General features: G+C 41.7%; 2 protein-coding genes across 9 annotated transcripts in view; both read left to right on the top strand.

The window, feature by feature from the left end:
- Positions 1 to 176: 176 nt before the first annotated feature.
- On the top strand, positions 177 to 3,524 carry LOC110499013 (uncharacterized). 2 transcript variants are annotated; one of them, XM_021575807.3, is made up of 5 exons: positions 177 to 770; positions 1,050 to 1,227; positions 1,325 to 1,383; positions 1,545 to 1,647; positions 1,732 to 3,524. In XM_021575807.3, exons 1-5 carry the CDS (start codon positions 579 to 581, stop codon positions 2,778 to 2,780), a joined length of 1,581 nt encoding a protein of 526 aa, XP_021431482.2. In that variant the 5' UTR covers positions 177 to 578; the 3' UTR covers positions 2,781 to 3,524. The 2 variants fall into 2 exon arrangements, with proteins under 2 accessions (XP_021431482.2, XP_090068553.1); XM_090212427.1 differs by lacking the exon at positions 177 to 770 and adding an exon at positions 878 to 923.
- Positions 3,525 to 4,380: 856 nt separating this feature from the next.
- The window catches only part of LOC110499014 (serine-rich coiled-coil domain-containing protein 2), an 88,149-nt gene continuing 80,121 nt past the window's right edge, over positions 4,381 to 12,408 (top strand). For 5 of the 7 annotated variants that reach the window (XM_021575813.3, XM_021575811.3, XM_036955856.2 and 2 more), the window contains exon 1: positions 4,381 to 5,040. The gene's annotated coding sequence lies outside the window, so the exon portion shown is untranslated. The remainder of the gene's footprint in view (positions 5,041 to 12,408) is intronic. The other 2 variants (XM_036955855.2, XM_090212428.1) reach the window with 1 other exon arrangement.

The following is a 12,408-nucleotide window of genomic DNA, read 5'->3' on the forward strand; positions in this document are numbered from 1 at the left end:
ATAACATGTTCAACTACTTAAGACATTGGCTTGAATCTAGGTTGTGCATTTAGATTTTGAGAACACCAACATCTAATGAAGAATCTTTCAGTTCTCTCATTGACTTCTCAAACCCCAAACCCTGGCCTGTCTGTTAGTCTGTTTTGCAAGCGTTCCCGGAAGTCTTGCGATGTTGCGATTTTGGGTTTAGAAACTCTGTGGCCTGATCATCAAATATTCTCAATATTTGGCGAACCTACGCCGCAGGTTAGAAGACTGAGGTTGGGGTTAGCGAAAATGCTCACCTAACCTACGAAAATCCCTTCGTTATCGAAGTGGCGTGAAGAGTTTTTCCCATAAAGATAAAGTAATTGTCTCTTTAATAAAACCACTTCAGTTCTAAACCGGAACTACGATTTGGGAGTTTCACGTAATACTTCCGACTGGGCACAGACACTATTTACGTTGCGATCGTGTGAAGAAGTCTGTGTAGTCCTAATTCATCAAAAGTATTGATGTAGCTACTAGCTCAATCTTTCATCAATGCAAATCTGAAAGCGTTGTCAATTAGCTACAGTCGTGATAAATACCAACAAACAATGTCAAATTTCATCGCGCTGCAGACCCAGCTGGCCTCCGTCATGGATACACTTGTTCACGCGGCGGTGGCCGAACTGGGTAAACTTATAGAAGACAGCTCTGTCTTCGTGTTCAGCCTGGAACGGACCCAGGGACATTGCGAGGATGACAAATTATCTTCGAAACTACAGACTGAGAGTCAGAATAAGATGGTAAGTCACCATGAGTGCGAGAGAGGAAAGGCCCTGCCTAGCAGCTGGTTAGGATACTGAACCGAGGTCGCTATTAACTTTAGCGTTTTGCCCATATCACATTCACAGATCAGCTGACCTGTTGGCCCTACCATTGTTTATAAACAGATACAGGTGACGGATACCATACATGAATAGAAGAGCCACTCTCTCAATATTCATTTTTTTGTTGTTGAAATAAGCATTGTTCATCTCTTTAAAAAAAAAAATGGTATTATTATTATTTTTTTAAATTTACAGACACACTTCGCAACACTCATGGAGGTACTGGGCAGTGAGGCATTGGGTAAAATAATAAAAATTATGGATGATACTAAGTTTTTGCTGGACTTTGAATCCAAGACCTTCAAAGAACATGGAGGGAAAAAAGCTAAACCACAAGCAAGCATCTTGAATATTCTGTCAGTTGGAGGAATGGGTAAGTAGCATAGATGTTTTATATTGCTTTATCTGTTGCACTACAAGCTACAAGAATTACCTATTTATCTTTCTAATGTCTCCTTTCTTTGGTGTAGCAGAGGAACATTCTTATGGTGGAACTTGTAAAACTGTGGCGCAAACTGTTTCAATGCAGGTAAGCACTTTGCAGATTGCTTCAAGAGTCATTGTTTCTGCAAACACTTTTGCTGGTTTCAATAGGCAAAATGTGAAATGTTTGTAGTCTGTGCCATTTCAATAACATGATCCAATTATGTTTGTAAAGTTCACAGCTAATCAATCTGTTTGTGCCGGTAGTCTGCAGATGTGGAGGAAGTGGACATCCCAGAATCTCCCCTCGTCTTGGCTGTCTCTGTCAAAGACGAGTATGGACAAATACACCTGGGGGCCATTGCAGAGAGTAAGTATAAAGCCAGTATTTTGACGGCCTATATCAAATTATCTCCTGCCACCTAAAATTAGATGTTTTATATATGTCTTACAGGAGCTGCTGATGATGCTTTTGCAGAAAACTCTTCCTCAGAGAACCAATATTGTATGATTAGCGATGACCCACCAGTGAACCCCACAGACATCCTATTGGAGTCTTTGTTTGCCCAAAAGAAGCTCTTTATTTGCACAGAGTGCGGGAAAAGTTTCTCCACGCAGAGTAACCTCAAATCCCACCAGCGACTTCACACAGGCGAGAAACCGTTTGTGTGCATGTTCTGCAACAAAGCCTTTGCCCACAAACAGAGTTGTAATGATCACATCCGCACCCACACTGGTGAGAAGCCTTTTATATGTGGCGTCTGTGGGAAATGTTTCGGCAAGCAGGCACACCTCAAGACCCATTCGATAATACACACTGGAGAAAAGCCTTACAGCTGCAGTGTGTGTGGCAAGAGCTTCAACCTGGCTCAAAATCTGTCTAGACACCAGCAAATTCACACGGGAGAGAAAATCTTCACTTGTTTGCTGTGTGGGAAAGGCTTCACACGCGCTGTAACACTGAAGACACATCAACTCATTCACACTGGACAAAAGCCCTTCCAGTGCAATCAGTGTGACAAGAGTTTCCGTCATTCTGTCAATCTGAAGAACCACCAGCGTATTCATACAGGTGTCAGGCCATTTAGCTGTGACTTGTGTGGCAAGACATTCCGTCAATCAGTGAATCTGAAAATACACAAGCGCATCCACACTGGAGAGAGGCCATTCGGCTGCACAGAATGCGGCAAGACCTTCAGTCAGCAGAGTAGTCTTATCTCTCATGGACGCACCCACTCTAGCGAGAAGCCTTTCGAGTGTAGCTTCTGTGAGAAAAGATTTAACAACACCAACAGTCTGAAGTTGCACCAGAGAATCCATACAGGAGAGAAGCCGTACAGCTGTGAAATCTGTGGGAAGACTTTCAGTCAGGGCAGTCATCTCCGAACTCACAAGAAGCATGTCCACGCAGGAGGGAAACAGTACATCTGTGATAAATGTGGGAAGAGGTATTCAGACAAACGGAATCTTAAGATGCACAAATGTGTTTATGCCTCAATCTAACATTGCGATGGGCAAACGGTTTCAATCTTTGACAGGCTTTTGTTGTCCTTTGCTTTGCTGTTTTATGCCTGTTGGTTGAATCACCAGATGTCTCTGGTGAAAGAGCCTTGAAGCCTGGCAGGCGAATCTAGGGAATCCCCTTTCAACTTGATTTTAGCCTGAGCAAAAATGTATAGTTTATTATGGAATAGGACTTGCTGTCAGGGGCTAGGTATTTTAGTTTTTGTTCCCATTTAAGCAATTATGAAAAGGAAAAATCAGAAACAATATATTTAAGTTAAATAATGTTTTCATGTTAGTGTGTACTGTATATAATAATGGCATTTTTGTAAATATGTAAGACATTTTATTTAGCATAACTAAAAGTACAGTTAACATTTTGCAGCCTGATATGTATTGATATCATTTGTAAAAAGCCAATAAAACTGAAACTGGTGTTTGGATACAAAAAAATCTGTAGATTGTCTTGTTCTAACAGAATTGCTTGGCTGGCTACTCTGTACTTCCAAAACATCAGGTCCATTTGTATTTATTGCTTACCACATGTACTTGTTTCTTAAGGTTTGTTTCCCACAGACTTGAGTTAAAAATTCACACATTTTCTATTTTATAGCATTTATTTTTATATACTTTATGTAAAAGAGACAAATCAACACATGGCTGTATTTAGTGGGATGGAACAAATTGGTTCAAACAAATCACAGTAAATTATGGGAATGTAATCATTAAAAACATGCAATTTTGGCCATTTCTTCTGTGTGAACTTTGTTATGGATTCAAATGGAAACCTTGCTACCATGTTGCTTTAGTGCCCAATTCACTGCTAAACTCAATTGAAAGGTTGACATTTGCTGTTGCAGCACTTTGAGGCTTATTTTAGTGATTCATTTGACTGATTTTGTTTGCCTCATTGTTTATTTTGTCTAATTTATTTTGTTACTATTATTTAAGGACGTGAGAACTCTATCTAGTGTTGCTGTTGCAAAACTGGTAACTTGATCTGTTCAATAATAAAACTGACCTGAGCCCTAGGACCATGCCCCAGGACTACCTGACATGATGACTCCTTGCTGTCCCCAGTCCACCTGGCCGTGCTGCTGCTCCAGTTTCAACTTCCACCTGACCGTGCTGCTGCTCCAGTTTAAACTGTTCTGCCTTATTATTATTCGACCATGCTGGTCATTTATGAACATTTGAACATCTTGGCCATGTTCTGTTATAATCTCCACCCGGCACAGCCAGAAGAGGACTGGCCACCCCACAGCCTGGTTCCTCTCTAGGTTTCTTCCTAGGTTTTGGCCATTCTAGGGAGTTTTTCCTAGCCACCGTGCTTCTACACCTGCATTGCTTGCTGTTTAGGGTTTTAGGCTGGGTTTCTGTACAGCACTTTGAGATATCAGCTGATGTACGAAGGGCTATAGAAATAAATTTGATTTGATTTGATTACAATCAATACGTTCAAAGAAAGCCTTTATTGATAAAAAAAAAAAGATTATATTGCCACCTGGTGGTCTGGCAGAAATAATTTTATTCAATGACATTTGATAAATGGTAAGTTAATTATTTCACTGTGAATCATCAGTATCACAGAAATGCTAGCAAGAAAAGTGTGCTGTTTCTCAGGTTGACATAAAATTCAAATGTTGGGGTTAAGGGGAGGGTATGTTTATATTTCTGACGTCGGGGTCAGCTGTGCTTGAAGCGGTGAGCGTGTGGATGATTCAGAGATTCGGGTGAGCGACCGAGTGCACAGTCTTGACAGCGCCGAGCTTAGCAACACTGAACGCCACAAGGAGCCCTTCAGCTAGCTAGCTACTAAACAAGCGGAAACAAACGTTTTTCCATACAATATTTCTTTGACAAGACATGGAAATGAACACCAGGAGGGAGGCGACAAGAAAATCTGGATGAATTGGTGGACCATACGCCTGACTGAAGAAGAAAAAAACGCCTGCTTCAGAGAAAGCAGTCTAACGTTAGTTAGCTAGCTAATGTGGATTTGACTTTCTCAGTCATATATAATATGATCGTAAGTTTTCATATTTAATGAATGGGCTTCGTTCAGCAAGCAGTGTAAGGCTATTTAACTGAACATTAATAATTTAGCGAGCTAGCCAGACTACTGCCTTGAACTTGCTAGTTAGCTAACTTACTAGCCAACGTTAGCAATTGGACCAGCACTTAATATTCAATCATCCTCTTCACTTTTCAATTCATGAATTTGCTGTAGCGCAAGCTGATGCGTCGTCTGTTTCAATAGGTAAGTACGAGTTTGAGTCACCTGTGTGTGTCAGTTTTTCAGTGGAAGTCCTGTCTTGTCATGACATTAACTATCCCTTCTCAGGCCTGATTCAGCAGCTAAGTCACAGCAATGCCTAATTTACAGTACTCTGAGTCATTAGCCAGCAGATTCAGACCCTCACCGTTACGCTTGTTTACACGTAGCCCAATAATGGTCTAACGTTGTTCCGAAAGCCAAAACGGTCAATCTGAACGTGAATCGATTCTCAATTGCGGTACGGTTCTAGAAACAAATCCCTCTACTTTAATATCAAAAAATAATTTCATAACTGCAATTTTTTAATTAACCGTATATTTCAGTATATTTCAGTGACTACACTTTGTGGCGTCCATCTTCCATTTACACATAGGTGTAAAGCGACGCAGATGGCTAATTAGCAAAGAGAAGGGTGCAACTGCAGCCCGTAATTTGGGGTGTTCCTGCATCTATACTTCTATTGGTACTTTTTAAAAAGATGACTCCAGTACAGTAGATGGCGGTAATGCGCTATGAAGTTCGATGACAACTGCCGATAAACCCCACAGGAGGAAGAGGCGGGCCGACAACGGTAGCTAGCTATAGCTAGTACACACCGGTAGAGTGTCCTTCGCCCCCTCCTGTTGGGCACTGTTTTTCCACAGTTCTGTTAATGACGGCGAGGGCAGGTGTTCGGTAGGCGGGCGGGAAGGACACTGTGCTAGCTTAGCCAGCTAACGTAAACTCGCCCCATTCCGTACAAATGTGCGCAACCGCAACATTCAAACTAGGCTACAAAGAAAACTAATGGGACTGTAGCAACTGTGTTGACGTCAAAATCGGGGGTGTGAACTAGGTTTCTATTCAAGCGTTGATCGACATGGTAATGGCTCTATAGTATTGGAGAAAAGTTGAAAAAACTGACCCTCCGTTACATGTCGTAACGTACAGCACGCATAAAGCAACTATTTCTGTCTTACAATCTCTCTCCACTAGGTGTAGCACTTCTCTCATCCTTTAAAAACAAGAAATAGACAGTGATGGGGGTAAGGGGGAGATACCTAGTCATTTTTTCCGTCATCATTGCATGCGATCATCATTCTCAAAGCCGCTGTTTACTTCTAGGTTCACTTTAGCACCGCCCTAAAAACCCAATTCAAATTTGACACAAACCTTCAAATAGGTATGTAATGACACATTATATAAACTCTTTATAGTGTTTTATTTACATTTTAGAGGCGATAAGGTAATAAGTTGGACAGATCGAGTGGAAAAAAAGCAATTTTCCCACACAACATCTCTCCTTCTCACTATCACGCATTAGTTTTGCTTCCCCACCCGCCATTTTTAAAAAGACCCGACTGGGCTCATTGCCTGCTTGTATTATGCAGAAACGGGCAGCGTTTAGGTCATGTAATTGATTCTGTTGGAAAGGGGAGAAATTGTGTTTTACAATGGTATTGACATTCCAGTTGATCTGGAAGTATTATGTTTTTGGGACTCTAAAATAAGGGCAATTGTGCGGACCAAGGCGATGTACAAGTTTACGTTAGTCATAGGGATGACTTCGGTACACAGCAGGTGGGAGGCAGGGTGTGACACCATGTGCTAGCAATCTAACTAGCAAGCTAGCTAGCACACAGTGTTGCTTCCGCCTGCTGTGTACCGAAGTAGCTAGCAGTAGGCAGTGCCCTTTGCCCCTGCCTGTCAGGCATATTTTTCTCCGATACACAGCAGGCGGGAGGCAGAGGCGACACCATGTGATAGCTAGCTATCACACAGTGTAGCTTCATCCCGCTGTACTGTCGGCGCTGTTTTTTTCCTGCAGTTTTGGTTACGAAGGTGAAGGCAAGTGTTCGGCAGGCTGGAACACTGTCTACCGGTGGGAAAACTCATAACTTTTTTATTTCCCTTTTGACATGTACTGTATAAAAGTGTCGCACAAGCATGAACATTTTCTCAGGGGGTGGGGTGTTCATGAACGAACCAATTGGATACTCGAGGAGGGGTGTTCATGAAGGAACCAATGGGATGCTTGAGGGGGGGCGTTCCTGCAGATGCAGGAATACCCACTTGCAAGAATGCTCCAAATTGCAGGCTGCAGTTGCACACTATTTCTGACTGTCTTCCGTCTGTTTTCCGTGAACAAGTGCTGTAACATGGAAATATGGCCGGGTGGGAACACTAACTCTGTAAAGGTGTGTATCAATTTAACCATATTTGTTTTTTGAAAATTATTTCTTGCTGATATGAAAGAGAAGGTCCTTATGCTTCCAAAAGGGGGGGATACGCAAGTGATGCGGCGTGTTAATGTTCAGACCGAGCGTTGGGGGCGCTTAACAAAATACCCTGTACAGAAGATGCCTTCATCCAATGACACTTATGTGTCATGTAATGGAACTGAGAGTCATTATCAAGGGCTAGTTTATACTGAGCTGCACTGGGGTCGGAACGTCATCATGGTTAAGACCCTACGGAGCCAGCATGAGCTATGGGTCGGAAAACGTACCTCAATCCAGGGATGAGAAATTGCGTTGTACACCGAATTCTCCCATTTACACCAACTGTTACACAGAATAGATAGAACGATTGCTAAAAAAACTAGCAGCATTTCAATCTTCTTGATGTATCAGTTTGGATATACATTACCAGTCAAAAGTTAGGACACACACTCATTCAAGGGTTTTTCTTTATTTAGATTATTTTCTATATTGTAGAATAATAGTGAAGAGATCAAAACTATGAAATAACATATGGAATCATGTTGTTACCAAAGAAGTGTTTCATATTTGAGATTCTTCAAAGTAGCCACCTTTTGCCTTTTATGAAAGCTTTGCACACTCTTGGCATTCTCTCAACCAGCTTCATGAGGAATGCTTTTCCAACAGTCTTGAAGGAGATCCCACATATGCTGAGCACTTGTTGGCTGCTTTTCTCTCACTCTGCTGTCCAAGTCATCCCAAACCATCTCAATTGGGTTGAGGTCGGGGGATTGTGGAGGCCAGGTCGTCTGATGCAACACTCAATCACTCTCCTTGGTTAAATAGCAATTACACAGACTGGAGGTGTGTTGGGTCATTGTCCTGTTGGAAAAACAAATGATAGTCCCACTAAGCGTAAACCAGATGGGATGGTGTATCGCTGCAGAATGGTGTGCTGGTTAAGTGTGCCTTGAAAATCGAAAATAAATCACTGACAGTGTCACCAGCAAAGCACCATCACGCCATTTCCATGCTTCACGGTGGGAACCACGCATGCAGAGATCATCCGTTCACCTACTCTGCATCTCACAAAGACACGGCGGTGGGAACCAAAAATCTCAAATTTTGACTCATCAGACCAAAGTACAGATTTCCACTGGTCTAATGTCCATTGCTTGTCGTTCTTGGCTCAAGCAAGTGTCTTCTTCTTATTGATGTCTTTTAGTAGTGGTTTCTTTGCAGTAATTCGACCATAAAGTCCTGATTCACGCAATCTCCTCTGAAAAGTTGATGTTGAGATGTGTCTGTTACTTGAACTCTGAAGCATTTATTTGGGCTGCAATCTGAGGTGCAGTTATCTCTACTGAACTTCTTCTCTGCAGCAGAGGTAACTCTGGGGCTTCCTTTCCTGTGGCGGACCTCATGAGAGCCAGTTTCATAGCGCTTGATGGTTTTGAGACTGCACTTGAAGAAACTTTCAAAGTCATTTACATTTTCCAGATTGGCTGACCTTCATGTCTTTTAAAGTAATGGTGGACTGTTGTTTCTCTTTGCTTATTTGAGCTGTTCTTTCTATAGTATGGACTTGGTCTTTTACCAAATAGGGCCATCTTCTGTTTAACACCCCTACCATGTCACAACACAAATGACTTGCAAAAACGCATTAAGAAGAAAATAAATTCCACAAATTAACTTAACAAGGCACACCTTAATTAAAATGCATTCCAGGTAACTACCTCAAGAAGCTGGTTGAAAGAAGGCAAAGCTGTCAAGGCAAAGGGTGGCTACTTTGAAGAATCTCATATGAAACATTTTTTTTGGATACTACATGATTCCATATGTTATTTCATAGTTTCAGTCTTTACTATTATTGTACAATGTAAAAAAAAAATTAAATAAAGAAAAACCCTTGAGTGAGTCCAAACTTTTGACTTGTTCTGTCGGTCGAATTTGGAGTACAGTGGCACATCCCATCCTTGCTTTAAGGTACATGTTTCGTGTTTTCTTAATCTAAACATGACTGCGTTCCGACCGAAGTGTAACGGTAGGGTCGGAATCTGCTGGCTACTGTAAGCGTGTAATAACATGTAACAATCAGCATCAGGCACAAATGGCCCCTTGCTGGCCATGCATGTGCTAATGAGAGCGCTGAGCTAGCCTGCAACGTCACTTCCTGGAGTAGCTCAAACTGTGCATGTTACGTCTCCATGAAACGACATCTTAACCCACTTAATTTGGCGTCAATGCGTTATTGAATCTTGGCATAGGAAGGAATGGTGTCATGTGATGGCTTTGTCCATTCATCTATACAGTCATTGGCTTAAAGGCTCCAGCCACATTGGCCCAGAGGTAAAGAATCCATTGTTTTACCTCTGCACATTCCTCTCTAAACCAGCATGCCATGCATACTTCAATTGGAAGTGAGTCTAACTGCAACTTGTAAAACACTGACTGATGGTAGTGTGATTGTTGTGGCCTTGTCATTGTAAAATCCCCGACAGTCTCTGACCGGTTGGATTTAATTGTCTGTGTGGTGGTCATAAGAGGACAGCCACACTGCACACTGTGTCAAGGTCTATGCAGCGAAACACAATGTTGGATTTCATGTATGGATTTGGCTCCATAATGGTTAAAAAGACATGAAGAACCTTGATTCCCAGAGGTACATTCTCACTCTCATGATAAATTCAACCATTACAGAGGGAGATGGAAGGACTTGCATGGCGTTATGGAGGTCAGTGAGCCCCAGTGGAGCCACGCAGCCTGGGGGTAATGTGAGTCTCCCGGTAGACTTGCATGCCAGAGCACAGAATACAGACGAGGGATATCTGCATGCACTGACGCAGAGAACCATTAGCCCTCAAGCCTGTCCTAGTTAGGCTACTGTATCCTAAGTTGTTAGTGGATATTTGTCAGTCAAGTTTAGGAATGTTGACTCGTTGGTGTTCTCTTGATGTTAGGTTATTACAATGTTTGTCAGCGTTTCTGACATGTATGCGTGTCATTTGTTTGTGCATGATTTACAGTCGCCCTTTACAGTCGGCTATACCACCGTCCTAGCTGTTAAATAGTTTAGCCATGGTGTTTTCTTTCCTCTGAGGTTGAGGTGTATCTATGTTGGGATATCTGGGTTGTGTTGAGAAGGGTGTAACATGTTAAGAATGGTGAAACTCTCCGAACGCTGTAGACTTAAAATGTGTAGGCTAATTAGGGCTGTCCCTGACAAAAAAAACAATCCATTGGTGTAAATGTTCAACTTTTTTTTCTTCATGAATAGACACGCTATGTTTGAATAAAATGAACTGTATGTAGGCCTTTGAGCATGTCTGATGCTTTTTATTAAGCACTGTGATTTATAAATGAAGTAAAAAGAGGGAGCCAGATCAATATTGCCTAACCAGAAGAAAAAAATCTGTTCCCTCCTCCCGTTGCCTGCTGGCCTTCGCAGATTTGCCGTTAAGCTAGACCACACCAGCGGTCGGCAACCTTCTCCATTTGGAGTGACAGTTATCATTCCATTTCGACTGATCTGCAAGCCAGTTATGATTTTCATATGCACATTTTCATGGAAGTGTCATTTAATTTATAATATCTCAGTCAATCTCATGTGGTTAATCAAAATTATATCTAAAAGTAACTACTATTGTCATTGCCAACTATGTAAAAATAGCCTACATACATAAAGCCAACAAATTAAAACATTGCAGCCTGCAGGTAGAAAATGTCCTGATTTAAAAAGATATATATATATATATCTATCTACAGTTGAAGTTGGAAGTTTACATACACTGAGGTTGGAGTCATTAAAGCTAATTTTTCAACCACTCCACAAATTTCTTGTTAACAAACTATAGTTTTGGCAAGTCGGTTCGGACATCTACTGTGTGCATGACACAAGTCATTTTTCCAACAATTGTTTACAGACAGTGAATTTTAAGTTAAATAATCTATCACAATTCCAGTGGGTCAGAAGTTTACATACACTAAGTTGACTGTGCCTTTAAACAGCTTAGAAAATTCCAGAAAATGATGTCATGGCTTTAGAAGCATCTGATAGGCTAATTGACATAATTTGAGTCAATTGGAGGTGTACCTGTGGATGTATTTCAAGGCCTACCTTCAAACTCAGTGCCTCTTTGCTTGACATCATGGGGAAATCAAGACCTCAGAAAAAAAATGATAGACCTCCACAAGTCTGGTTCATCCAATTTCCAAACGCCTGAAGGTACCACGTTCATCTGTACAAACAATAGTACGCAAGTATAAACACCATGGGACCACGCAGCCGTCATACCGCTCAGGAAGGAGACGCGTTCTGTCTCTTAGAGATGAATGTACTTTGTTGCAAAAAGTGCAAATCAATCCCAGAACAATAGCAAAGGACCTTGTGAAGATGCTGGTGGAACAGGTACAAAAGTATCTACATCCACAGTAAAACGAGTCCTATATTGACATAACCTGAAAGGCCGCTCAGCAAGGAAGAAGCCACTGCTCCAAAACAGCCATAAAAAAGCCAGACTAGGGTTTGAAACTGCACATGGGGACAAAGATTGTACTTTTTGGAGAAATGTTTCATCAGACCAGAGGACAAAAATAGAACTGTTTGGCCATAATGACCATCGTTGTCTTTGGAGGAAACGGGGAGACTTGCAAGCCGAGGAACACCATTCCAACTGTGAAGCACATTTTTTGGGGCTGCTTTGCTACAGGAGGGACTGGTGCACTTCCCAAAATAGATGGCATCATGAGGCTGGAAAATTATGTGGATATATTGAAGCAACATCGCAAGACATCAGTCAGGAAGTTAAAGCTTTGTTTCAAATGGGTTTTCCAAATGGACAATGACCCCAAGCATACTTCCAAAGTTGTGGCAAAATGTCTTAAGGACAACAAAGGCAAGGTATTGGAGTGGCCATCACAAAGCCCTGACCTCAATCATATAGAAAATTTGTGGGCAAACTGGAGAAAGTGTGTGCGAGCAAGGAGGCCTACAAACCTGACTGTTACACTAGCTCTGTCAGGAGGAATGGGCCAAAATTCACGCAATTTATTGTGGGATGCTTGTGGATGGCTACCCGAAACGTTTGACCCAAGTTAAACAATTTAAAGGCAATGCTATCAAATACTAATTGAGTGTATGTAAACTTCTGACCCACTGGGAATGTGGTGA

Source organism: Oncorhynchus mykiss, chromosome 20 (genome assembly GCF_057628025.1).
Source record: "Oncorhynchus mykiss isolate SJ-2025 chromosome 20, ASM5762802v1, whole genome shotgun sequence".
Classification (NCBI taxonomy): Eukaryota; Metazoa; Chordata; class Actinopteri; order Salmoniformes; family Salmonidae; genus Oncorhynchus; species Oncorhynchus mykiss.

Coding starts and splice junctions, on each gene's coding strand:
- LOC110499013 (XM_021575807.3), top strand. CDS start 579: ATGTCAAATTTCATCGCGCTGCAGACCCAGCTGGCCTCCGTCATGGAT. Junction 1,228..1,324: donor TCTGTCAGTTGGAGGAATGG/GTAAGTAGCATA, acceptor TCTTTGGTGTAG/CAGAGGAACATTCTTATGGT. Junction 1,648..1,731: donor CCTGGGGGCCATTGCAGAGA/GTAAGTATAAAG, acceptor TATGTCTTACAG/GAGCTGCTGATGATGCTTTT.